Source organism: Eulemur rufifrons, chromosome 12 (assembly GCF_041146395.1).
Source record: "Eulemur rufifrons isolate Redbay chromosome 12, OSU_ERuf_1, whole genome shotgun sequence".
Classification (NCBI taxonomy): domain Eukaryota; kingdom Metazoa; phylum Chordata; class Mammalia; order Primates; family Lemuridae; genus Eulemur; species Eulemur rufifrons.
Genome location: NC_090994.1, coordinates 5,288,418 through 5,315,442, shown reverse-complemented (window position 1 = coordinate 5,315,442; position 27,025 = coordinate 5,288,418). Strand labels below are relative to the sequence as shown.

The 27,025-nt window shown below is 53.8% G+C and overlaps 1 protein-coding gene across 2 annotated transcripts; it reads left to right on the top strand.

Annotated features, from left to right (window-relative positions):
• SCARA3 (scavenger receptor class A member 3) lies at positions 1 to 27,025 on the top strand. 2 transcript variants are annotated; one of them, XM_069485101.1, is made up of 6 exons: positions 1 to 213; positions 15,263 to 15,361; positions 16,549 to 16,668; positions 18,428 to 18,526; positions 19,455 to 20,498; positions 26,296 to 27,025. In XM_069485101.1, the coding sequence occupies exons 1-6, from the start codon at positions 207 to 209 to the stop codon at positions 26,340 to 26,342; spliced, it is 1,416 nt and encodes a 471-aa protein (XP_069341202.1). In that variant the 5' UTR covers positions 1 to 206; the 3' UTR covers positions 26,343 to 27,025. The 2 variants fall into 2 exon arrangements, with proteins under 2 accessions (XP_069341202.1, XP_069341201.1); XM_069485100.1 differs by having other exon boundaries at positions 25,157 to 27,025.

The following is a 27,025-nucleotide window of genomic DNA, read 5'->3' as shown; positions in this document are numbered from 1 at the left end:
GCGCGGCGCTAGGCGCCCGGCGGGGCGTCCCCGGCTGCGACCCCGCGGCCCTCCCCTCGGTCCGCCGGAGCATGACTCCCCGCCCGAGCCCCCCGGCCGCGGGCGGCGCGTAGGGCGGCGACCGGCGCCCCCGCAGGACCTGCCGGCCCGGCTCCACCGCAGCTCGAGCGCCCGCGCGGGCCGGCCCGAGGCCGGCAGGAGGGACGATGAAAGGTAAGCGGCGCGGCGGGCCGGGGGCGCCGGGCTGCGGGCGGGGCGAGAGCGGGCGACGGCGCCGTCTCCCCGCCTTTTCTGTCACCCCGCGAAAGGCACTGGGAGGACAGGACGGAGCCCTGCAGTCGAGGGGAGGGAGGAGGGGGTCGCTCGCACGCACGCCCCGCGCAGCCCTGCTCTCGGCCCTTGCTCTATCCTCAAAAACAATTTTAAAGTCCAGAGAAGTTTCTGATCCCTTTAGCCAGTCAGTGCAGAAAGGTATCATCAGTCCGACCTTCCAGCAGGGTAAATCCCCGCCCTGAGGACAGTCCCCCGCCCTGCCTTCTTCCCCTGAGGGCCAGGCCTGGGGTCCTCCAGGAACTTCAGCCCTTCCCCAGAAGAGACCTGCTGTGTCAGAGCCCCCCAGCGCCCAGGCCCTGTCCCTCCCAACCTTTGAACTCTGCCTGACCTGCCCTCTGACCTTCTTGGGACAACCAGCTGGGGAAGCCCTGTGGTTCAGCGCCCGGGAGTGGGCGCCATCTCCAACGGGCCTTGCGGCTGGTTCTTGAGATGGGAATGAAAGCCAGAAGTGGTCCCCAGTGGCATTTCCAGGGCCTGGATTTGATGCCCAGGAGAGAGCATGCTTGGTCGTCAAGCTCACTGTGAGGCTAGAGGGGAAGCAGGCTTTGGAGTCATCCTGTGGGACAGGGAACCTTTGAGGTTTTTTAAATGCCATCTCCGGTGCCTTTCTGCAATCCTACGACACGCCAGGCAGATGCTTGTGTGCCAGCAGGAGAACCTCACCACCTCGTGGACTTCCTGAAAGTTGAAACTGAAAAGGGCCTTCGGGAGCAACCCAGGGCGCTAAACTACACTCTCAGGTGTTGTTGGCAGGTTTGGGGGGCAGAGGAAGTGGGCCCAGACCTCTGGAGCCCGCCTTAGCTAGTGCCTGCTTGTCTGTTATACATGCAAGGCTGAGGGTTCGCTGGAAGAAAGGGCCCCCCAGAAAAACCCCTGACCCAATGCAGCCTCTACATTGTGTAGCTGAGGAAACTGAGGCCCAAGCAGGTGGGGCTGGCTTCATGGGCATGCAACCTGTGCCATCCCACAGGGTCCCACACTTGGCATAATGCTCTGCTGATCCTGTCTTAAAATTCTTGATAATTTTTAAACAGGGGAACCCCCTTTCATTTTACACTGGATCCCACAAATTACATCTCTGGTCTTGTGGACAGGAGAAGTGACAGCTTCAGAGTCACAGCGAGTCAGGGGGGTGAGAGCCCAGGGCTCTTGGCTTCTAGTCCAGAGTGTACCCCTGACTCTCTGCTGCTTCCTTCCCTCTGGCCTCTGGCACTTTCTGTCTGTGCTTTCTGGTGGCCTCACCACGTCCTGGGCTGTCTGGGACAAGCCAGGCAAGTTATAATCAACTCCAGGGAGTTCCCTTGGTGGCAGTGAGGAGCCTCACCCACTGAGCTCCTGCTCCGAGCTGCCACATCCTTGGAGCTGTACGCTCCCCAGTCAGCAGGCCAGGGCAGGCCGTTGGCAGAGCCTCCAGCAAGGTCTTGGACCACATCTTACCACGGGCTTCAGCTGCTCTGCCCCGGGCCTCGACGGTGCTGGTAAGATCTGCACGTTCTTAGGGTGGTTTGGGCTCTGCCGCCATAACAGAGAAAAACTGTAAGAGACTTACGGTCAGGGGTGGACAGCAAGGGCTGAAATCCTGTGCAGTGGGGAGAAAAGAGCTGGTGTGAATAAATGAAGAGTGAATATTTAGGAGGCAGTGCCCGAGGAGGACATGCGGACTCATGTCATCGGGTTCTGGGGCCTCCTTGCTGGTGGTGGGAGGCCATGGGCTCCCACGCAGAAGCCCGAGCCCTGCCTCTCACCTCCTTTCCTGCTCAAAGCCCACAGCCTCACCACGTGTGGGTAGAATCCCGTCCACTGAGGCCTTGAGGGCAGCTCTTGTGTATTTTTCCTCCAGTCTCTGGGAAACCCTCTGTGATCCCCCGTAACATCCCTGGGACCTGCAGGCTGCAGAGCTGGGGGAGGCAAGGCTGAGTCCCAGGCAGGAAGAGCCACCACCTCTACCTGCGATGGAAACAGCAGGGCAGACAGCAAATATTTGGCCTTTGAGATCTGTGGGGTGTGAAGAATCAGGATTTTTCTCACCCAAGTGGAAAAAATAAAGTGCCTGGCAGAGCAGGCGGGCAGCCCATTCCAGAAAAGCCCCTCCTGTGCTCCTCCAAAGGCCATGCTGATCTTCCAGTTACATCTGTTGGCAAAGGCTCACGCCCCCGCTCAAAGCAAACAGGGTCATGTGATGTGTTATGGGGGGAAGGGGCGTTGGTGAGGACGGTATTTAAGAAAACACGCCTGTTGGGCAGCTCAGCCCACCAGTGGCCGAGGGCCAGGGCCCACTCTGCCAGCCCAGCCACTTCCACCCAGCTAGCTGGCTGGGCCTCCCAGGCTGCCACATCCTTTCATGCAAGTTGGCACCTCGTCCCTGTCACACATGCTCCTAGGGGACACTTGGCTGCCACCAGCCTCTTACTGACAGGCCCGCCTCGGAGCTTCCCTCTGACTTGTCTGAGCCATTAGCAGCCACCTGTGTGATTGTTCCCACACCTCTGGCAGGAGGATCTTGACATGGGGGCCCTCCTGGATCCTGGATCCCTGAGACACAGCGTGGTTTGCTGTGAAGATGACACATTTGAGAGTCAAAGACATGGGCTCTAGTCCTGGCCTGTCATCTGCCCTCTCCGAGCTGTTCCCTTCCTGGGTGGTCTCTGAGCACCACTTGGGGAGTCGAAGTGACTCAGTGGAGTGGTGGCTGGAAGTGGGCCTGCCACGTGGCCTCTCCTCTGCCCCTAAGAGGCTTGTGCCCAGCTGCGGTGGACAGGACACAGCCACAGCCCGCTGTTCCCCAAGGGTGGGCGGAACAACTCCCTCCCTGCAGAATCGGAGAGTGGTGCCCACACCACGTGGGCAAGGGTGGGCAGGGAGAGGGGGAGCTGCGAACATGCAGCAGTGAGATCCCAGGAGGAGCCTGTTCCACATGGCTTGGCTGGCTGGGAGGACATGATGTCCACTCAGGAGGGGCCAGCTTGGGTCCTTCAGAAAGCCTGGACCCATCCCACACCCTGACTGCTGGAAGAAAAGGAGCTGATGTGGTATCAGGTTGGAGATTGGCTCGAAACCCTCAGACATACGCCCCCAACAAAAGGGTCACCACTGCCACCCAGCTGGGATGATTTTAATAACTAAAGACTCAGTGAAGGACAGGCTCTGGGTGTTAGAATTGGCGCACAGGGCAGCATGGCCGCTGTGCTGCTCACATACGCTGCCTGTGTTGATTATGGTTAGATTAGCGTGTGTGTGTGTGTGTGTGTGTGTGTATGTGCGTGTGTGTGTGTAGAGCACCAAAGCCTGAGGTCAGGCTCAGCCCTGTCACAGACCAGCCTTAGCACTGGGACGAAGTCCCGGGGATGCCCTGGGTCCCTGAGCTCAGCCCCATTGTCCAGGTGGACGGGATGACCCCGCAGCGTGGTATCGGGGTGTGAGTTTCATGAGCGTGGGGACTCTGCCTTCCCCCTGGCACTTGCGGGTGTTTATTACATCTGTTCAGTGTGTACGTCTGAGCGCCTGTTGGGCCGAGATCCTCAAAGGCAGGACTCGTACCACGGCATCTTCGCAACCTAAAGATGCAGACCAGCTGCCAGGCTAGGGCGTGTGTCTGCGTGTGTCTAATGAGCAAGAAGGACACAACGAAGAGCTCAGACACTTTCTCAAGGAGCTCACCCTTTACTAGGATGCCAAAGATTTGTGTCCAATCATTCAAAAAAGACTAAAAGTGGCAAATGTCCTAAGGGAGGGCCCAAGGCGGGAGTTTAGGGTGGTGTTGAATCTTTTCCTTCCTTTGCTCCTGGATGAGTCTATGGTTTCAGCTGTGGGTTCCTTGGTCCTTACTGGACACCTGTCCCCTGAACAGTTGCTCCCAGTCTCACAGATTTGACACATGGGAACAGGCTTATGGTGCCACACCTACATTTCCAAAGGCGTCCTCCACACCTGCAGGAGGACACGGCAGACACCTTCCTCAAGCTCCAGATGAGACCGCTTCACCTCCACCTGAACCCAAGCTAAAAAGCTGGTTATTCTGGGATGTTCCCCCGCACTTTGGGGAGGAAGCATGCTAGTCAGAAGGGAAGCAGGGATACTTCCCACCCTCCCGACAGAGACAGGACATGCGCACCCGAGATGGGAACTGAACAATCAAGGCAGGTGATGCAAAAGAGAAATGAGTGGCATATACAGTGGATTCCATGGGAGTCCCCAGGGAGAAAGAGAGCACTTAAGTTGGAGCAGCTCAGAAAGGCTTCAGGGAGGAGCAGAAGGGTGGGAAGACTTGGATCGGGTCATTCAGGAGCGGCAGGAAGTCATGCTGGCAACGGCTGGGTGTTAGGTCCTCGGGGACTTGTGTTAGTGATGGTGAGTAGAGATTGCTTGGAGTTTGGAGTTTACCTAGAGAAGCCTCGAGTGTCCCCAAAAAGGACTTTTGGACTGTGTCCTGTTGACATTGGAGAGCCCTGAGCGGGGGGCTGTTGTCAACAGAAGGCCTGTTTGCCGCTTCTCCCTGGAGACTTTCTCTCGTGGCTTTAGCCCTCGTTGGGAAATCTCTGCTTTTAGGGAGTGGGAGGAAGAAAGTGAGCTTGTGGAAGGAGCCAAGGGGAGCAGTCAGGGACACGGGCAGAGAACTGTGATGGTTATGTCATGGAAATTAAGAGGAGAAAGTTCTGTGAGGGAGGAAGTGACCCATCATGTTGAGTGTTAATCAGCAGAGTTAGTGTCCGATGCACTGATGAGAAAGCCGGGCTGCAAGTCGAGGAGGGGACCGGGGACATCAGAGGCAAGGAGGGTAGGAATGAGGCAGTTAGAGAAGCAGGGTCTGGCACAAAGGGCTTTCAAGGTAGAGGGACAGAAGAGAGGGGATGGGGGACCCTGGCAACGGAGAGGGTGGGATTAGACTCACCTTGGAAAGAAAAAGGTTTCTCCATGGGGACCCCGAGGGAAAGAGAAATGATGGGTATAGCCATAGACTCTGTGCATTACTAGCTGCATTCGATCCTTTTATGGTACATACTCATTATTTTATAACATCAAAACATTCAGAAAAGGAAAGAAAATATCACTCGAATGAAATCCTACCCCACAGAGATAATAAATGACAAGATGCAAATGAACATTCTTCCAGAGATCTTTGTGTGTATGTGTATATTTGCACACAGATTTTTTTTCCACACAGATAAGATTATACTATCTGTGTTATTTTGTCATATGTAGTTTTATTTTTTATTTTTTTTTATTTTATTTTTTTTTTTTGAGACAGAGTCTCACTCTGTTGCCCAGGCTAGAGTGAGTGCCGTGGCGTCAGCCTAGCTCACAGCAACCTCAAACTCCTGAGCTCAAGGGATCCTCCTGTCTCAGCCTCCCGAGTAGCTGGGACTACAGGCATGCACCACCATGCCCGGCTAATTTTTTCTATATGTATTTTTAGCTGTCCATATAATTTCTTTCTATTTTTAGTAGAGATGGGGTCTCGCTCTTGCTCAGGCTGGTCTCGAACTCCTGAGCTCAAACGATCTGCCCACCTCGGCCTCCCAGAGTGCTAGGATTACAGGCGTGAGCCACCGCGCCCGGCCCATATGTAGTTTTAAAATTCAGCAAGAGGACATGGATATCTTCCCCTGGCAGTAACTATAGATCTGCACTATTTTTTTAATTGGTTGCATAACACCCATAGAAAAACTACGAGAATTCGTTTAACCAATCCCCTGCCGATGGGCATGGAAGCTATGCACATTTATCATGGCATGCGGTGAGCACCTTGATGTGTACGTCTTTGCCGGGTTGTATAATTGCCCTCATTATTGTTCCTAGAAGTTCCTAGAAGTGAGGTCGCTGAGTCAGGGACACGCTCCTTTGCAGTGTTACTAGACTGCTCCAAGTGCACGAGAGGGCCCCTTTCCACATCCCTCCGCCCATGCTGGGTTTGAGGTTTAGGCATCTGGAGAGAGTTAGTGGAAGATAAAAAAGCAGTTGGAACCTCATGGTCTCCATCTTTTCAGAAAAGGAGGGGATGAGAGCTCCTCTTTGGAGAATGAGGTGGGCTGACAGGAGGAGGAGCTCAGGAACCGGAAGTGAGGGTCCAGATGGGAGGACTTGGTTGGAGCCGAGCACACACTGCCCTCTGCCAAGCTCTGGCAGCGCTGGGCTCCCCTGGCACAGCACAGAGGAAGCAGGCTGAGGACTGAATGACACCATGGCCCAGAGAGAGCTACAGGCTCCAGGGGTTGAAGCCAGCCCTGGGGACAAGCGTCTTGGAGCTCAGGGTGGATGACAGCCCAGATGAAGGAGAAGGAAGAAAGGTGCTCGTGGAGATGAGATCTGTACATTTCAGGTCCAGGAGCCCTGAGTTGCAGTGTGCATGTTGCCTCCATTCAAGTTGATGGCAGGAGACAGGACAAGGAAGTGATCCAATCCAGGTGGTGTCATTATCCAGAACGCTGTTTCCCACAGCAAGTGTGCCTCTGAAAGCTAGTTCCATAGGATTAATAGAGACCCTATTCTTTCCAGATCAGCAGGAAGTTCTATGGTCAGATAAGCCTGAGAAACATAGAATTAAACACAGATTTAAATGGACTCTTTTGGGGGGGGTCAGGCAGGAGTTCTCAAAATGTTTGCTGTTTATGTGAAGCTCTAAGATGATGACAGAGCATGCAGCATGTTCCAAACTTACTTCACCAAAGAACCCTTTTCCACAAAGACTGTTTTGGAACTAGTGTTCCGTGGGACACATTTTGAAAGATGGAGAGTTCTTGAAAGTGGAAATTGGTCCTGAGAGGGATGGGGGCTGGGAAATGGTGATAAATGACAGCGTTAATTGGAGTAGTATAGAAAAATAATTCTAACAAAAACGACTGTCACTACTCTTTATCAGGCATTTATTGTGTGCTGGGTACTTTTCATATACATCTCACTGAATTTTCACAGCCACTCTGTGAAGCAGATGGTCTTTCCACTGTTTACACATAAAAGCATCAGAGTCAGAGAAGGGAAGGGCTGGGGGGATTGGAGTTGACAACAGGGACCACGAAAACTGGTGATGCCCACCCTTCTTGTGCTACTGAATTTGTGTGGTTCGGGGGAGCAGAGGAGGTGCTGTCTACCCAGGAGGCCAGTGTGTATTTGACAGGGGTCTGCTGTGTTGAGTGACCAGCCTGGGTTCTCATCCCAACCAGAGGTGACACCAGCCCTTGAAGGAGTATTTAGAAATGGGGTGGACACTCAGGGTTGTCATCATGACTAGGGATTGCTACCGGCATGTAGAGGGCAAGTCCAGGATGCTAAATGTCTGTGCAGGGTGGGTAAATGCCATGTAATGAAGAATTGTGCCACCCTGAAGGTCAATAGCATCCCCATTAGAAAAGCCAAGGGCAAAAAAAAGGGAGGAAAGTCATTGAGGCTAAAGAGGGTTTAGGCTAAAGAGGGGATTTTCCCACAACCTCTGTGGTCACTAAGAACACAGTGGGAGACACAAGGGGGTGGGGAATTCAGACAGGGGTGGCAGGAATGGGGAGAGGAGCCCGTCCCAGAGGAGCAGATGTGGATTTAGGGATGCGAGAGTGTAAGAATCCCAAAATGGGGTGAGGGCTGGAAGAGAGAGACTGTGGGGTGAGGGAGCAGATGAGGACGACCTGCAGAGCTGGAGGATCTGAACAGAAAGGACCAGACTCTTTAGAGTTGAGAGGGACAGATGATTCCCACCCGATTATGGACAATGCCACAAAGGAAGCCTGTGGGGGTGTAGTGGCGGGAGGGTTCTAATGAAAACAATTTTGCAACCTTAATTATAGCATTCTCCAACCTTCAACTATAGCCATTCTGCACTTTAAATATAGCATTGGCTCATGAGAAGACTCTGAAATCTTTATTTTTACTGACCCAATTGGCTGTTTAGAAAACCCACTCTGTGAACTCTGCAGAAGATAATCATCAAAATATGTTCCTTGAAGTGCCCAAAGAAAGACCTTTTATTCAGTTCCTCGAACCTCTCCCCCTTGTTAACTTGGATGGAAGAATGCAGTCTCCAAAAGGCGAAAGAGTCAATCAACTGCACATTTTTGGGCAACCAAAAGAAAGCCGGTGTCGGTAACCACAGTTGAGTTCGAGGCTGGTTAACAGGTCCGGGCTTTTTTCCACCCCCAAAGGGAGAGATGAACCACACTGGCCCCGAGCAGGGTCAGCAGCCGTGCTTAGCAGTGTGCAAGGCACGCACCTTCGATCACACTTGCCTATGTGGCTCTGTGGGAGCAGAGGCTTAAAAAAAAAGGAGTTCCTCCTCTTGTGGCTGTGCTTGTGGTGTTCGAGTTGGATATTATGACCTGAGGGATGAGAGGAACAGAGGCCCTTTCAAATCTCCAGTGGTGCCACTGTTTTATGGATCTGGGCTTGCAGTACTGGCTTTAAAAGACTGTTTGACATTTTTTTCTAAGCACACTGCCTGCGATTTGTATAGCGATCGGGAAGAGTGAGGTCTTGACACAGACAAGAACCACAGCCATATCGTAGAGGACCGTGGACATACTGGCAGTATTGTAAGGCAACAAGCCAGGACAATGGGAAAAAATAGAACTTCCCCCCACTCCACGCCCAAACAAGAGCCTCTTTAGCTTTAAGAGAGGAATAGCATACCCCTGGTTCCAGTTCTGAGAAGGGGCAGACAAGCACAGCCTAAATTTTGCTGCCCACCCCCAACAAGTTCATTCCTTTGCCATTCGAACATCAGGTCTGGTGTGTATGTAAGTATTGTCTCTGCTGCTTTAAGCCTTTGCAACCTCGATACTCCCCAGCACTCCCTAGCCAGGGACAACTCTGAGACTAAAGCAGATTTAAACCATATTTTAAGTCATTAATCTGCACTTTTTGATAAAAATGAGCTTCTGCTTGAAACAAGAGAGGGGAATGGTGAACTGAGGATGCAGCCTTTGCAAAGGGTCGGAAATGCTCCTTTGTGGAGCACTGAGTGTGCCATCAGCTCTGTGCTGAACCGGGCTGAGGGAGGGAGCCCTCCTGACCCCAGGAGGTGGCACACTGCTGGGAGGCATGATGTGGGAACAGACGTCAGGCCTTGTCCCAGCTCCGTGGCCTTTCTGAGCCAGGTGTGTGCAAGTCTGCAGACAAATTTGTATGCATATTTGGATCTTGCTGCAGATTCCTGGACTTTCAGGAACCACCAACTAGCTGGCAGGTCACTTAACCTCTCTAAGCCTCTGTGACATGACAGAGGTGGACTTATAAATTCCCTTCCCGCTCTCCCAGTCTGTGGTTCTCTACCGCTAAGACTTTGGAAAGCTGGTGCCCCCAGTGCTAAGTCGTTTTGTCCCAGGAGGCAGGAGAACAGGGAACTGGCGAGGGGGGAGGAAAATTCTTTTCCCATCTGTACGGATCCTGCTGGGCCAGTGCTAGGGGTGCAGATTCCTGTCTATCCGTGGTCCTCTGACCCGTCACCACCCTGTGTCTGCAGACAAGGTGTTTTCATTCTTTATGTCTGTGTCTTCATTTATGCTCTGACCAGAACCATCTCGGTGTAATGTGAATATAATGAGCTTGTGCTTACAAAGGGTTTGGTTTACAAAAGCCTCACGAGTGCTTTGGCTTATGTTCTCATTAAGGGAGCAAGGCTAAAGTGGGGAGTCGCTCCAGCATTCCAGACATAGGTAAGTCGGGGGTCCCCGCGATCTGGGTGCAGCCCTGGAGAACAGGAAGTCCCAGGGATTAGGAAGAGGAGATGGGGCTGAGATGTCAGCGAAGGGAAGAGGACCAAACGCTCAGGAGCCCCTAGTCCAGAGAGATCTGAGACCCGTGCTACCAGATGGCACGTCCCTTCCCATGGGCTGCTCCCTGCAGTACCAGAAAGCAGTCGTTATTAATCCCCACTGGCTACAGATTGCATGTCTGGAGGGCTCTCATGGGACGGTAGATTGTAACAAAGCCATGTGCTTTCTGAGGGGTGTTTGCTGAAGGTCAATATCAGCCTTGCTTGATTTAAGTCATCCCAGATTCCCTGCAAAGGCCGTAAACAGCAAAGTGATGAAATTGGCCATGCAGCCGGAACAGGGAGGAGGCCGTCTTGAGGGAGGAGCACCATCGAGGGATGGGGAAGGATGAGGAGCAGGGCAGAGGAGGCATCTGCCCTAAGCAATGGAAGGAACACCTGCCCCCGGGGGCCGTGGTAAATAAATCCCACAGCCTACGCGTGGCTCTGGCCGGGATCCTCTGGTGGTGGGAGGCCACAGCTAGCAGGGGGAGCTTGTGGCCAGGCAGGCACAGAAGGCACCAAGGAATCCTGGCCTGCCTCGCCCGAGGCAGGGGAAAGAGATCGTAATCCTGGTAGCTGCCCAGGCCGAGCTGTCCTTATAAACTGCTGGCAGATGGCTGATGGGACAGTGGCCCAAGGCACAGAGGCGAGCTGGGAAGGGTGATATTTTAGGGAGAGAGGGAGGAAGGAAAAAATAAGAAATTCACATTAAGAGCTGAAACCAGACAGGTCAACAGTACAGAAGTGGGGACCAGGAATCTCGAGTCTTGGGTGCATGAGGCTGTGAGGGGAGGGACGGGAGACAAGGCTGTGAGTGGCACGGGGGGGGGGGGGGGGGGCAGCTGGACCAGAGACCTGTCTGGCAGGACATGTGGCCTTCTAGGTCCTTGAATGCAGCCTTTTGACCGAATCCAAATTTTACAGAGCAAATCCTTTTATTAAAAGGGTGCAGCAGAGAAAGATGAAGCTTTTCTTGCCTCCTTTGGTGCTTAGAAAAGAACAGGCTCAAAGTCAGAAGGCTGCAGGTTCCCCGCCCCTGGCAGGTGCCCCTCCCAGGCCGCCGTCACACTGCGCAGCCTGGGACAGCCGTTCTGGCCATTTGGGCCCAAAGTCCTTTCTGACTGGTCACAGCCTCCTACTGATGGTGGGTCAGTGCCATGACATACCTGTTGCTAAAGATTGTGACTCTCCCCCTAGGTGGTCTGCTCATTGAAGAAAATGGGGAGGAGGGGTGCAAGAGGCTGGGGGTGGGGGTGGGGAATCTATCTGCCAGGAGCCATGAGGACATCTCATGTCTTCAGGGACTCCAGGTGAGGAGAAAAGGGCTGTGCTGGCTAAACATGGGCTTGCCCTCGTGTGGGTCTGGGGTTCCAATTTATATACTGTGTGCACACGTGAGCGATCCAAGCTAAGAAATCAAACTGCAGTGGTCCCAGATGGGTAGCTCTCCTAGGGCCTGGGAAAAGACAAGGCAATTCCCTCCGGAAGAAAGAGTCTTAAACACAGTCCCCTCAGGATTCATCTGCAAGACACATGATGAAAGGTTATGTTCTTATAAAACCTCACCTGAAAAGAAAAATGGGCCAAGGCTATATAGAGACAGTTCACGGAAAGGGGCACTCGAAATGTTCAGTCTCACTAATAATCTTTAAATGTGCAAAATAAAATATGGAGATCCTTTGAGTTAAACTCATAAATACATTTATTTTTATAGGAAGACTCATGGGGCATGCTATTAATAGTAAATCGGTGTATATTCATGTATTGCATGGGTGGGAGTGTAATTTGTATACGTTTTTTAGATGGTAACTTGTTAATTAAGCCGAACATTAAAATGTTCTTACAATGTAATCCAGTAAATTAACTTTTAGGAAATTGCCTTAAGAAAATCCTGTGTGCACAACATTTTACATACAAGAATTTTCAGTGCAATATTACTCATACACACATACGCCTATGCACACGTATACACGCACATAGTTTTTTCTAAAGCACTTGAGCATAAGTTACGCACATTATGGTTCTTTACCTTGAAACATTTTCATTGTATTTCCTGAGACTAGGAATATAATCAGAGTATAGTTGTGAACTTCATGAGTTTACTTTAATACTTGATCTAATCTACTGTTCATATTCCAGTTTTGTCAGTTGACCAAATAATATCCCCTATAGATTTTCTTTCCCCTCCCATACAGGATCGAGTCTGGGGTTAAGTAGTGCATTTAGTTGTCGTGTCTCTTTCACCTTTTTTGTCTTTTCTGACCCTGATATTTTTTAAAAAACAAAGCCCCCCCTCCACCTTTTTTTAATAGAACAAGCCTTGTTTTATGTTTTTCTCCTGTTTCCTCATGAATACCTAGGGGTGATGCATTCTTGGTCAAAGGATTACTTCGGTGATGGGGGGTGCTTCTCACAATGCCCACCTGTCCCTACCAGGTGATGGTAATTTTGATCACCTAACTGGTCAAGGTTTTACCTGATTTCCCCAATGTATGATAACTTTTTCCCCCTCCTCCCTTGCAACTAAAAAGAAGTCTGTGAGGAGACTTTAAGACCACGCATATATCCTGCTTCTCACGGAAATACCCCCTAGAGACAGCATCTGCCCATGGTTCTTACAATGATGGTTGCAAAACGCTGATTTTCCAACTCCAGCGTTACTATAAGAAAGAGGGAGCCCTCCCTTCTCCCTTCTCCCTGTGTGTCTAGGTATCTGTTGGTATGGATTCGGGAATTCCTCCTTTTTCAATGGCTTATGCAGATACTCCTTGACTTAATGATGGGGCCTCATCTCGGCAAACCCACTGTGAGCAACACAGTACAGACGGTCTCCAAATTAGCAGGGTTCCACCTCACAGTTTTGCAACTTTATGATGGTGCAAAAGCTGTACACATTCAGTAGAAACCATAACCCCATCGTGAAGTCGAAAAAATGTTAAGTCGAGCCATTGTGTGTAGAGGACTGTCTGTGACCACATCATTACACATTATTTGTTTAGTATTCAAATTGTCCCACATTTGACCAGTGGGGACATTGTCAAGCTGGCTTCTGTGTCCTTGTGGCATGCCCCTTTTATTTATTTATTTATTTATTTGAGCACGTCCTTGCTTTCTGGAATAACAAGATGTTCCAGGTTCATCTTCTACCTACCCTGTCCCACACCTAGAATCATCTATTTCTCCAAGAGGCCCTTTTTTTTGTTTGTTTTCTAGAGGGGAATGGTATTAAAAGGCCAGGATCTTGGTTGCTAGGGGTGTTCATTACTATTGTGGTGGCTTTGCCTCTTGGGCCATTCATCAAACAAGGCTATATGTACACACATACCTACAAATATAGATAGGCAAACATGCACATACACATGGATATTTTAACGATTATGAATTCATATTGACTCCTTCAATTTCAATCCATCCTTAAAGGGTCAACACATTTACTCATTTGCTCAATCCTGTATTCATCTAAAATGATTCCAGAATTGCTTCAGCCATGCTACAACAATAAATAAACCCATTTTATGAGTTCAGGATTTGTTTGCACTTCCCCACGACTCATACCCCAACCTGCCCCAGACTAAGGTCACATGGTCAAAACTGTGTCACAAGTTACTTAGGTTAGTTTTCTTCTTTCTTTTTTCCTCCTCTCATGTGCTTATTTATTTATTTATTTATTTTGAGAAAGAGTCTCACTCTGTTGCCCAGGCTAGAGTGCCGTGGCATCAGCCTAGCTCACTGCAACCTCAAACTCCTGGGCTAAACTGATCCTTGTGCCTCAGCCTCCCAAGTACCTGGGACTACAGGTGCGTGCCATCACACCCAGCTAATTTTTTCTATTTTCAGTTGCCTGGATAATTTTTTTTTTTCTATTTTTTAGTAGAGACAGGGTCTCAATCTTGCTCAGGCTGTTCTCCAACTCCTGACCTCAAGCAATCCTCCCACCTCGGCCTCCCAGAGTGTTAAGATTACAGGTGTGAACCACCACGCCCGGCTTATGGTGTACTTTTAAATTGTGTTTATCTCATGAGTAAAGTTGAACATCGTACGAGGACATTTGTTTAATGGTCATTTTTATATATCTTTTCATCAATTGTTCAGGTCTTTTGCCCATTTTTCTATAGGATCTTTGGTCCTTTATTTTCTTAATTCTTAAAAGCTCTTTATAAGTTTTGTATATTATCTCTTTATCTGTCTTGTATGTTGTGAATATTTCCTCTCAGTTTGTCATTTGAGTTTTGACTTTTACCTTTGCTTCTAGCAGATTTTTGTTTTGCCATGCAAAAGTGTTTTTATTTTATTATCATGTAGTTAAATATTTTTATTGCTTCTAAATGTGGAGGCATAGTTCCCTCTGCAGACATATCCCAAGCAACTGAGGTTTGCTCATCAGCCTGCAGCTTCCACTTCCCAGAACAAAAGCCCTGGTTAGCTCAGTTCAGAACACCTGTCATTTCTTAAACACCTGCTTCAGGGATTCGGCTCATTCAGCCATATTTTAGGTGTCTTTCTCATTGTTTATAAAAGACCACGAATTACAAGGAGGGAGAGGTGTCCGGGGCACTAGAGCCATCTTCTGAATGAGGTCATTTAGGTCTTATTTAGGGACCATGTGATCCCAGAGAACAAGCACAGAATCAGCCTTCAGACAAGAGACCTGTTCCTTCCGCACCTGACGCATCCTGGGTGAGACAGCCTGAGGCAGAGGTCTGTGCCCATCGTGTCTCTTCCTGCTTTGGCCTCCTCCTGTCCTCGGCCCCCTAGGTGGGCTGGATGCTGAGTCTTGGTGGGCAATGTGCTGGGGCCAGGTCCAGCCTTGTCCCTGGACAACAGGAATTCCGCTTTGGTCACCAGGTGTCAGGGAATGGAAGGGGGCGGAGTCAGATGGAGCCACCGGCTCTTAGTCCTTCTTGCCCCACCCCAGGGGCTTGAGCAAGCGCAGAGAGAGTAGGTTGCTGAGCTGGGCTGTGGGCCTTTCTCAGCCTGCGGGAGATGGGGAGCTCTCCTTACCCAGACGGTGGGACATCCCCGCTCCTCCACCACCTGATTCTCATGTCCGTCCCCCTTTTTGCAGCTTACACCAGGTCACCTGGCTTAGACCCAGCGGTGGGGGTGGGCACAGGCTGTGGGGACTGGTAGATGAACGGGCAGCTGGAGAAGGGGGGTATGGCCCAGGGTCTGATGGCACTGGCTCCACCACAGTGAGGTCAGCCGGCGGCGACGGAGATGCCTTGTACGTCACAGAAGAGGAACTGGCTGGTGAAGAGGAGGACATGCCGACCTTCCCATGCGCCCAGGAGGGTAAGGGCCCTGGGGGCTGCCCCATCTCCTCTCTGGGCTGAGAGCTTCCTGTCTCTGTCCCCAGGCTGGTGACAGATATGTCTCTCTCTCTGACTTCAAAATCCTGGCTGTCCTTTCCTCACTGCTTCCTGGAGGGTGAAAGGGCAGAGTTCACAGCCCAGGGCTATGCAGTCAGGGTGAGGTCAAAGTTTGCCCCAAGCGCCATCTGTCTCCGGGGCTCCTCCTGGGACCTATCAGGGACTTCTGCCACCTCCCCCAGCCAAACACCCCATCCCCGGGGCCTGTCTTCTGCCTGACCCAGAACTGTCCCCTCCTTTGTGTCCCCTGACACCTGAACTGCTATTTGGAGTAGGGCCTCTGGTGGCTCCCAGCATAGATTAGAGCGTTGTAATCACCCAGGGATGTCTGGGACCCACCTCGGAAATTCTAATTTATTTGGTCTGGAGTGTGGATGGACACAGGGTTTGTAAGTGCTCCTGGTCCTTACAGGTTCCTTGGGAATTTCACAGCTGGCTGTCACTGCATTCCCGCTGGGCACCTGCCACCCACCAGAGCACCCAGGCCCACCCAGCACCCTCCTTCCTCCACACCAGCACCCCTGCTGGTGGGCTGGGTTCGGTTTCCAGGAGAACTGCTGGTTATCGCTAAGATTGGCGACCGGTGACCAACCCTTCGGTTTGCCCAGGACTGAGGGGTTTCCCAGGGCGTAGGACTTCCAGTTTTAAGAACTGAGACAGTCTCCACAAACGGCCCTGCTTGGCCCCATACTAAGGCGTTCCCATGCCTGGAGACTCCCAGTGCTGGAACCTGGAGGGACCTGGGCAAGCAGGACATGTTGGTCACCCAGGGGTGCAACAGGCTGGCTGTCCGTGTCAGGGATCAGTAGGGCCAGTGTGGAGGGAAGAGGGGCTGCCTCAGCCCATGGGATGAATGAGATGGCATAGAGAGGGGGACAGTAGTGACGGGGGTGTTCTTTGAAGCCCCTGGCTTGATCTCCTCCATTCCAGAAAGTGCCAGCCCCCAGAGAAAGGTGGTGAGTTAGGTAGAGGATGAGGGTTGAGAATGATGCCCCTTCTGAGCCTGGTTTGAGACATGATAGGATAGGCTGGAGCAGGAACAGGGAACTGCCCCTCAGCTCCAGCCTGGGCCACTGGCCTGAGCCACTGCCCTCCTTCTGTCCCCCACAGGCCGGCCAGGGCCCCGCTGCAGCCGCTGCCAGAGGAACCTGTCCTTGCACACATCGGTGCGGATCCTTTACCTCTTCCTGGCCCTGCTCCTGGTGGCCGTGGCCGTGCTGGCCTCTCTGGGTGAGTCCAGGGCTCACCCACCCCGGGCTGCAGGGGACTGTCTGGTCAGCGCTCAGGCACCTAAAGCTCCCCTGCAAGGACAGACACTGGACATCTGTAGCCCAGGGCCCAGAAGAGGCATCTTTCTGGCAGGGGAATCTTAATGCCCAGTCCAGACTGCAAAGACTGGCTACGAATTAGCCATAGGTCCTTGAGCAAGGCACCCCCTCAGGACCCCTGTTTTCCCACTGGTAAAAGGAGAAGACAGGACTAGATCAGTGGCTCTGTGTTTCAGTTCCGTGTTAGAGTCACCAGGAGCTTTAAAAAATACTGATGCCTGGGCCCCACCCCAGATAGTGGCCCTGATTCCCTGTCTTTCAGCCTCCAGATGACTCTGTTGTACACCCAGGGTTGGGATCACTGGAACAGTGACTTCTAAGCCCCTCAGATGGTCTGTGTTTCTCAAAGTGAGGTTGGACAGCCACCCACATCAATGTCACCTCCCTCATTTATTACGTGCAAATTCCTGGGTCCCACTCAGACCTGCTAAGTTGGAGTCCAGTGGAGAGGCCCAGGGAGCTTAGGTTTGCTGCTTCTCCTACGTACTACAGTTTGTATAACTGTAGTAGCTGCAGGCGACACAGCACACAGCCAGATTCTGGAAACTTCCACCTTCTGGATGCTAACAGATTATGGCAAACTGGTTAAAACAAATGTGGTGGTGTCTCCCTGCAATCCCATTCCACCCTTGCCTTCAGACTTTGAAAATCTAGGCTTCAGTAGGTTTGTTCATGCCAATCTACTAGACTTTAGAGACAAGACCCGGAGTAGGGTGGGCAATCAAGTCACAGGGGTGGCCCTGGCTGTCGGTGCCAACCCTGAGAGGGGCACCTGGCCCTGGCCCTAGTGGGAGGTGTTCAGTAACCAGCCTTCTTGGCTGGAAGGCAGAGGCCAGCATATTAATGATTTAAATAGACACAAGTCATCTTCCAGTAAATCTGGAGGCACTAATTAATCCAACACAAGTCACATGGCTGCTGTTGGTAGTGGGAACACTAAGAACAACATTGCACCATCAAAGGGAGTGGTTCTCCCCACTCGTGCTGGGGTGGTTATTAGAATCCCTTGGAGAGCATTTAAAAATCCCAGTGCCAGACCCCACTGCAGATGAATTAAATCATAATCTCCAGGCAGGACCCAGGCCTTAATCCTTTTTTTTTTTTTTTTTAAGACAGAGTCTCACTCTGTTCCCCGGGCTAGAGTGCCGTGGCATTAGCCGAGCTCACAGCAACCTCAAACTCCTGGGCTCAAGCAATTCTTCTGCCTTAGCCTCCCAAGTAGCTGGGACTACAGGCATGCGCCACCATGCCCAGCTCATTTTTTCTATATATTTTTAGTTGTTCAGCTAATTTCTTTCTAATTTTAGTAGAGACAGGGTCTCGCTCTTGCTCAGGCTGGTCTCGAACTCCTGACCTCAAGCATGATCTTCCCCCGCCTTGGCCTCCGAGAGTGCTAGGACTACAGGCGTGAGCCACTGTGCCTGGCCAGAAAGTAGAATCTTATACAGCCACAAAAGTGTGCTTTTAAAGAATATTTGAAGACAGTGGATGTAAAGGATGTGATGATATAAAAATGCATCCTTTACATCCTTTTATCCTAGATGATAGAAGGAAATATACCAGTGTTGCAGAGGGGCTGATAAAAATGCCTTCTCAGTGAATGACTGCTGTTTCTCTGAACTAAGACCTGCCCCAGTCTCTCATCTGTTTCTCCCCTACAGTTTTCAGGAAGGTGGACGCTCTCTCGGAAGACATCTCCTTGGCCCAGTCCATGTATGAAAAGAAGCTTGTGTTGATGCAGGAGAATCTCCAGGGACTGGGTAGGTGGGTGTGCTAGTGACTGTGGCGTAAGGCCAGTGTTAACCAGGGTGGGGCAAGTGTGCTCTCCTGGTGCCATAGAGCAGGGCAGCCTTCACCAGACTTTTAGACACAAGAGAAGGAAGCCCTGGCCGGTACACCTTCCATCGAAGAGGGCTGCTACCTTGGGACGTGCCCAGGACGAGGGGTTCTGTGGGGGGCACAGATCTAGCTAGAGTCCACAGGCAGAGAAGGAGGCTAAATATAGTCTATTCCCAAATTATCCTCATGCATCTGAAATGATGAGTTTCAAGACCTTCCAAAACCCCCTGACAGGTCAGCCCTTTCCTCATCACTGCTTAAGTCGTGCCACAATTCGTGATGTTCTTATCTCCTGCTTTGACAGGGAACATTCTAAGAGAGAACGGGACAGAGGAGCAGTAACAGAAGGGTTTAGAGGGGCTCTGCTCTGATGCGAACAGAAAGTTCTGGTCTGGCACCAGCTGAGTGCTGTTTGGCAATCCACTTCTCTGTGCCTTGCTCCTCATATGTCCCAGGGTGAAAATCCCTGCGCCACCTTCTCTGCAAGCTTATTGTGAGAAGATAAGATATAAAACTATTTGGAGAAATCTTACAATGAAGTTTAAATGGGAGGTTCTTGGCTGCCTCCGAAAAGTTAGGAAGATATATTCTTGAGAATTTGGTGGTGAAATGGAAAAAATGTTCTAAATCCTCCATTTCAGATCATAGTCAAGACATCTGCAAACAGTGAGATCCCAAAGAGACAGCGAGGCTTTTCTGAGGATTTCCTAGCAGGACTTGGGGAAGGGAGCAGGGTTGGGAAGCCACTTGCCAATTCGTTATGCTCTGAAATAGTTAATTTAAACAAGAACCATTGTATTAATACCATGACCTTTCAACATCTCAGACTGTTGTCTCTTTCTCCTGAAGATCCGAAAGCCCTGAACAACTGCTCTTTCTGCCACGAAGCCAGGCAGCTGGGGCCGGAGATCCAAAAACTACAGGAAGAGCTGGAGGGAATTCAGAAGATGCTTCTGGCCCAGGAGGTCCAGCTGGACCAGACCTCTCAGGCCCATGAACTGCTCTCCACCACCAGCAGGCAAATCTCCCAGGAGATGGGCAGCTGTTCCTTCTCCATCCACCAGGTCAACCAGTCTCTGGGACTCTTCCTGGCCCAAGTGAGAGGCTGGCAGGCCACCACCGCCGGCCTGGACCTCTCTCTGAAGGACCTCGCCCAGGAGTGCTACGATGTCAAGGCTGCGGTGCACCAGATCAACTTCACCGTGGGGCAGACTTCTGAGTGGATCCACGGGATCCAGCGGAAGACGGATGAGGAGACCCTGACCCTGCAGAAGATTGTCACCGACTGGCAGAACTACACCCGGCTCTTCAGCGGCCTGCGCACCACCTCCACCAAGACCGGGGAAGTGGTCAAGAACATCCAAGCCACCCTGGGGGCCTTGTCGCAACGCATCAGCCAGAATTCTGAGAGCATGCACGACCTGGTGCTGCAGGTCATGGGCTTGCAGCTGCAGCTAGATAACATCTCATCCTTCCTGGATGACCACGAGGAGAACATGCATGATCTCCAGTACCATACCCGCTATGCCCAGAACCGCACCGTGGAGAGGTTCGAGTCGCTGGAAGGACGCATGGCGTCTCACGAGATCGAAATCGGCACCATCTTCACGAACATCAATGCCACTGACAACCACGTGCACAGCATGCTCAAGTACCTGGACGACGTGCGGCTCTCGTGCACACTGGGCTTCCACAGCCACGCTGAGGAGCTCTATTACCTGAACAAGTCAGTCTCCCTCATGCTGGGTACCACGGACCTGCTCCGGGAGCGCTTCGGCCTGCTCAGCGCCCGGCTGGACTTCAACGTCCGGAACCTCTCCATGATCGTGGAGGAGATGAAGGCTGTGGACACACAGCACGGAGAAATTCTCCGCAATGTCACCATCCTCCGAGGTAAGAGCCAGATTCAGGGAGGGCTGCCACGGAGCTGCCATGGGGTGGGCCTTGGCGATCTTCCCAGACACAGAAGTACCCGGTTTTAGACAAAATGCTAGTGGGCCAATGCAATCCTCTAGCAAATGCCTAGAGCAACAGGTAGCTTTAAGAAATGTCCTTGCAAACCTTTTTTGTCTTGAACTCCTGACCTCAAGCGATCCTCCTGCCTCAGCCTCCCAGAGTGCTAGGATTATAGGTGTGAGCCACCGTGCCTGGTCCTTTTTTTTTTTTTGAGTCAGAGTCTCACTCTGTTGCCCGGGCTCAAGCAATCCTTCTGCCTCAGCCTCCCAAGTAGCTGGAACTACAGGTGTGCACCACCATGCCTGGCTAATTTTCTCTATTTTTAGTTATCCGGCTAATTTTTTTCTATATTTTTTAGTTGAGATGGGGTCTCCCTCTTGCTCAGGCTGGTCTCAAACTCCTGGCCTCAAACAATCCTCCCACTCAGCCTCCCAGAGTGCTAGGATTACAGGCGTGAGCCACCACATCTGGCCCAGAAAGAGGTTTTGGTCTTTTCTTCCACACTTCTGTTTATTCTTGGTGGGAGGTTTGGTCTTTTATAAACTAGTCCCAGGCCAGTATTCTCACTGAGCAGAGGGAGCCTGAGGCCCAGCCACTCAATTTGCTACTACCAGGTCTGGACTCAAACCTGCGGTGCCCAATGTCCAGGCCAGCATGCCTTCCGTGGCACCAGGCCAGTCCCCCAAGAGGTGTCCCTTCTGGTTTATTTCCTTCTGCCTTATAAGCTGGCCATGAGATGTGCAGGCTTCTCCCACCACGCACCACCCAGCCCATGAGTTGGTGGTGCTGGTGCCTGAGACCTTGGGTACTCTGCCCTCCCCACGTCCCCTCCCTGCCCGAGTGCAGACGACAGAGGAGGCCACCCCACGGGTCCCAGACATGTAGTCAGCTGTGGCTGGACACTAATGGGCCTGGAGAGCCTGATTACAGCCTGTGGCTTCCTGAGTAATCACGGGTTCCCTGGACTCCAGGGTGCACTGGGCCCTCTCCCAGCCCTGCCGCTCGCGAGTCCTCCTTGGCCCGAGGCATCTCCGCTCTGCCCAGAGTGGCCGCCAGCCCTCCCTCCTCTGCCCTTCACTTCTGCTGATGTTCCTGGCCAGGTCGGGGCACACTGTCCTGGAGAGAGCCTTGGTCATCCCCACCCACATTCCTTCCCCCGACGCTGACCACTAAAGTACGGTTGTTGACGTCCTCCCTGGCCAGACCAGGCCATGCCCAGTTCTCCTGCCGACCTCATGACTCACGGCTGGCCCCAGGGGCAGGGGGCCTTGCTCACCTGAGGAAGACAGTCTGCCCGAGTCCCCTTCTGCTCCGGAGGGGGCCTCAGTGCTCTTCAGAGAGGGCTCCGGGGCCTCCCCGCCTCCAGGAGGCACCAGGACCAGAGGCTTGACCATGGGACGCTGGGAGAGGCCCAGGAGCCCCACCGTGGTGTGACTGGGAGCAGAGGCAGTGGCGTGGGGACAGGAGCATGGGTCTCAGAGCCTCTTGGCCTAGTTTGGGACCCTGACCCCTGACCAAGCAAGTCGCCACCCTCTGCACCACGATTCTCATCTGTGAAGTGAGGCACAACCTCCTGCCAGGGACATAGCAGACACTCAGTGGGTAAATGTTGACAAATGCTCTCATGGTCCCTCCTTCCTCCCCCACCCCCATGGGAGACTGGAGGACGCAGGCCACAGCAGTTAGCGAGTGGGCCAGACCTGTCTACTGTGGGCCACCCAGACACCCAGCGTGGTGCGGGCTCCATCAGCTGGCCTGTGACATGGGCAGTGGTGGAGGGTCTGTCTGCAGCACAAGCCCCCATCACTAGCCCATACGGAGGCCCCTGAAATGCAGACAGGCCCGATGGCGTCACCCACCTGATCTAATGGCTGCTGCCTGGGACACACGTCTCCACCACTGCTGCCCCCGGCTGGGTTCTCAGAGATGGGATCAGCAGTGGCAGCCATGGCCAGGAGTCGGAAGGGGGGAGTGGACGTGGAGAGGGAGGGAGCCCTTCTCCTTTCATCCTCCCCCTCCTCTCTCAGGGCTGCGGCCCCTAAGCAATGAAGTGGACGCTGTGATCGAGGCTTCTGCACCAGCGTCCACCAGGAACATGTGGGCACTGGGTTCCCCATCCAGAGAAAGATGCCCAGAGATTCCCCCAAAAGAGGGGTCCTGTATCTCTGCCTTTCTCCTTGGCTGTTGGCACAGAAACCCTTAGAAATCCCCATAGCGGCTGCTGTGCTCCTCAGGGCTGGGAAGAGAGGTCACCCTGGGGGTCCCAGGGAGAAAGTGAAGGGGCTTCAACTGGGCCTGGAGGCAGGGCGGCATCTTTGTCCAGACGAGACCTGCCAGGCTTTCCCTGAGTGGAGGCTGGAGGTGGGGACTGTGTGCTCTTCCACACAGAGGTGAGAGCGGGGAGAGTGAAGGACCAGGGAGCTGGGGGCGTGCCCCAGGAACATCTGGCTAAAAAACACAAACGGAGCCAAGGTCTCAGAGCTGCAGGGGCCCTTGGAAACCAAGTGCTGCTCTCCCTACTGAGAGAACTGAGTTCTGGGACGGGGAGAAGGGCTTGCCCAGCAGTGCCACACAGCCTCGCGGGGCCTCTCCACCTCTGCGCTCTGCTTTTCCAAACCTCGGCTGGCCCAGGGGCCAGGAGCAGAGGTAGGGTGAAGGCAGACGCTGCAGCTCTGCCAGTTCCAGCAGGTCTTGCCAGGCGGGGGAGGCGGCTCCTGCGTGGGCATAAGCCTGCGCCGCGTTGCTCTGCCTGCCGAGCTCTGGGGCTTGCTGCGGACCAGAGGGCAGCTCCCGCTTCCCGGATCTCTCTGAGGCCATTGCCGCTGGCCACCCCTCACCACAGCCAACCCACCGACAGAATCTGAGCCCCTGCTGCTGGCACACCACATGAGCCCATGCAGGGCCACTGCCCCATGAGGGGGAGGTGGGCATGGGCAAGCGGTGGCTGGGAACTGCCTGGAAGATTTTTATTGGCTCTGGTGGGGCTGGCTCTGTCTGGGCTCTGCTTTCCGGTTTAGGTCATAATAGACGACGGTATTTGCTGACACTGTTCCACTTAGAAACACTCCAGGAGGAGACAGAGAGAGGACAGCAGAGGGTGGGCGGCACAGGGCAGGGAGGGCTCAGGTTGCATCAGCCAGGGTGAAGGGGCCCAGTGTCACAGAACTGAGTTATGGCAGCTCAGAGGGCTCCTGGCTCCCAGCACGCAGAACCCCTTGACCCCAGGGCCCACCTGGGTTCCGATTTCCGCCCAGGAAGGCATGAAGCTATCACTTCAGCTTTAGCGACCTCCTCTGTGAAATGAAAGAATTGGACTAGATCCCACTGAGCTCAAAAACTCTAGGATTCGATTGCAAAGGGGCTGATTAAACAACAGAGTTCTCAGGGAGGCCTGGGCCTGGGCACTAGAATTCATCTTCCAGGCCAGCCCTGGCACGCTCGGCTCCTGCCCGCCCCACCCACAGATCCCTTGCCCAGGCCACCGAAGAAAGCCAGGTCCACCCTGTGCCTTGTCCCCGTGATGGCTAAAGCGGTTGTTTTCCACCACTGCTGTCCCCATGGGGCCGGCCAATTCTCTTTCCTGTGTGGTCCTGAGGTGTTCTGACATGCCTGGGCAGCGACGGCCACTTTCCGCTGTGTCCTCGGGGTTGGCACAGCTCTGAGAGGTGGAGACCCTCAGACCTACGCAGCCAGAGGACATGAGGGCATCTGCCTCTGGCATGGGCACTGGACAGGGCTCCTCAAGGAAGGGCCATATCTTCATCTCGGCATCTCCCCCAGGTGCTTGTCTGGAGCCGGGCCCATCGCGGGTGACACTGCTTGGTGATCACCCTCTTCAAGCACATGCTGAGCTCCCCAACTGTGTGCCAGCTCTGTGCCCTCACCATCTTCCTGGGGCTCCCCTGTCTGCTAGATAGGCACCTACTGTTTGCTTTCACTGTGCTGTGACTTCTCTTTCTATGTGTCAACTAAGAAATTATTATAGTAGCCTTAAGAGCTCCGAGAAGAGGCTGGAGTGGTCGGGGAGGGTTCCTGGGGGATCCCCTTTCTCTGGGGGGTCACTGTGCCGACTGCTCACACAGGGAGGTGCCTGCTTCTCGTGCCTTGCTTTTTGGCTTACTCCTCCATGCCCCCTGACTCCACCCCTGTTCCCAGATGCCCAGGAGGTCACAGGGGTGGGCTGCGGATGAGTACAGCCGTCAGAGGCCATGAGGAGGTGTAGGAGGCCGGCCTCCAGAGCAGGACAGACAATCCTGGACAACCTTGGCCTTTTCCTGGAAGGGTCCGGCTCTCTCGGTCCCCAACTTGAGGGCATGTCTGGAGCTATGGACGATTCTCGAAGGCAGAATGATGTGGGTCTGCCAGGCACAAGCCTCATGCTGGATGCGGACACGTGGTATCGCGCAAGGCCTGCTGCTCTTATCCCCAAATGGTGAAGCAGACTCAGGAAACCCAGCGGTCGCCTACACTCCCCTAGCCCAGAGGCATGCACCTGGGCTTGTCTTCCACCTGACCCTCTGTCCGGGGGTGAGCCTTGGGCGCCCAGCCCCTCCCAGACTGACCTCTCCCCTCTTCCCTCTTGTCTCCAATCCCAGGTGTCCCCGGCCCTCCAGGACCAAGAGGAGTCAAAGGAGATGTGGGCGTGAAAGGGCCTGCTGGCAGCCGAGGACCCAAAGGAGACCCAGGCAGCTTGGGCCCCCCGGGACCTCAGGGTCCTCAGGGGCATCCCGGAGAGGCTGGACCTGTGGGAGAAAGGGGGCCGGTTGGCCCTCGAGGGTTCCCAGGCCTCAAAGGCTTAAAGGGCAGCTTTGGAAATGGAGGGCCAAAGGGACAGCCAGGCCCCAAAGGGGATGTGGGGCCCCCAGGGCCGGAGGGGCCCCCAGGGTCTCCAGGGCCAGAAGGGCCTCAGGGAAAACCAGGGATCGCAGGGAAGACAGGGTCTCCAGGCCAGCGGGGGGCCACAGGCCCTAAGGGTGAACCAGGGATCCAGGGGCCCCCTGGCCTCCCTGGGCCCCCAGGCCCACCAGGAAGCCAGAGCTCCTACTGAGGAGGGTTCCCGGCCCGGACATTGCCACACAGAATGCCAAAGGGGGCTCAGAGCAGCTGGAGCCCCCCAGAAAGCCTCTCCTACAGACAGTTGTGATCCTTTGATTCTGAGGAGGGGGGTCCCCCAGGGCTGACCCTGCAGCTGTGGGCTCCCCTGTAGTGACTGTACCATAGGAAAGCAGCCCCCTCCACCCACACGCACACACGCACACGCACACGCACACGAACACTGCCTTGCTGGCTGGGGGGGACTGGGCTCCCCTGGCTGAGCAGGAGGAGAAGGCAGAAGGCCCCCCTCTCCTGTGACTGAGCCTGCTGGGAAGGTGGCTACCTCGGGAGGAATGTCGTGGGTCTGTCTCTGAACAGTGACCAAATCTGGTCTTCCAGCATTGTCACACCCATGCTGGCCAGCAGCGTCCTGGGGCTTCCCGTGGTTGAAAAGACCCAAGAAGACCTTTGCAGGGTGTCGTGGTCAAAACTCCAGAGACAGGGTGGATCTGGCGACCTCATGACCCTCCCCATAACCGTGGAGACAGAGTCCTCGGGGAGCTGCCCCCGCCTCCCACAGGACGGGGGGCCGCCAGGGCCGGCATCCTCAGGCTCTGCACACTGTGTGCCTGAGAAGGGCAACGTGTTCTTTTCACATGTCCAGAAATTTCCTCTTTTCATCCTCGCCTCTGCCTCTCAGGAATGGCCTGGACAGAAGCCATGCAGGAGTTTCATCTGCACGGGTAGACCTTGCAGGCCCCGGAACATTCTGCCTTGTGGTCCCCAGCATGCAGGAAGCCCCAGGCGGGACGCAGAGGCGGGCAAGAAGGTTCTCTCTGTACAGCTGCCTCCCTTGCTGCCCTACCCCAGGCTGGCCTGCCCCGTTCCCCGAGGGGGCTCCTCTGGGGTGGCCGAGGAAGACCAGGCTGCAGGAGGGCTGACCCCTCGGAACAAGGTGACTCTCCTCCTGCCCAGGGCCACATGCTGACCTCGTCCCACCAGGACCCAGAGTGGCCCGAACCGTCTGTGCGTGAGCAGCCAGCTGGACTAGGAGTGGGAGGGCCTGGACACCCACGAGAGGCCCCTCTGCCGTCACCCCTGGGCCCTGGCCAACTTCCTGTGCACACTGGCAGAAAGGGGCACTGGGAAGTTGCCCTGCAGGCTGGAGGTCGCCCACTGGCTACACTTGCTGTCACCCACCTGCCTTTATGTTCAAACAGATTCACACCAGCCCTGGGTTGGGGGCCTGGAGCTGTCTCCTCCCCCACACAGACTCAGCCCTTCCCCGCTCAGAGCCTTTCTGTCCCCTTCCTTACTGTCCTGGATGTGCAACTGGTTTGCACTGCCCGCCCGCCCCACGGCCGTGTAACTCCTGTCTACATGCGATAATATCACGCGACATAGTATTACTGACTCAGTAAAGAGCTGTT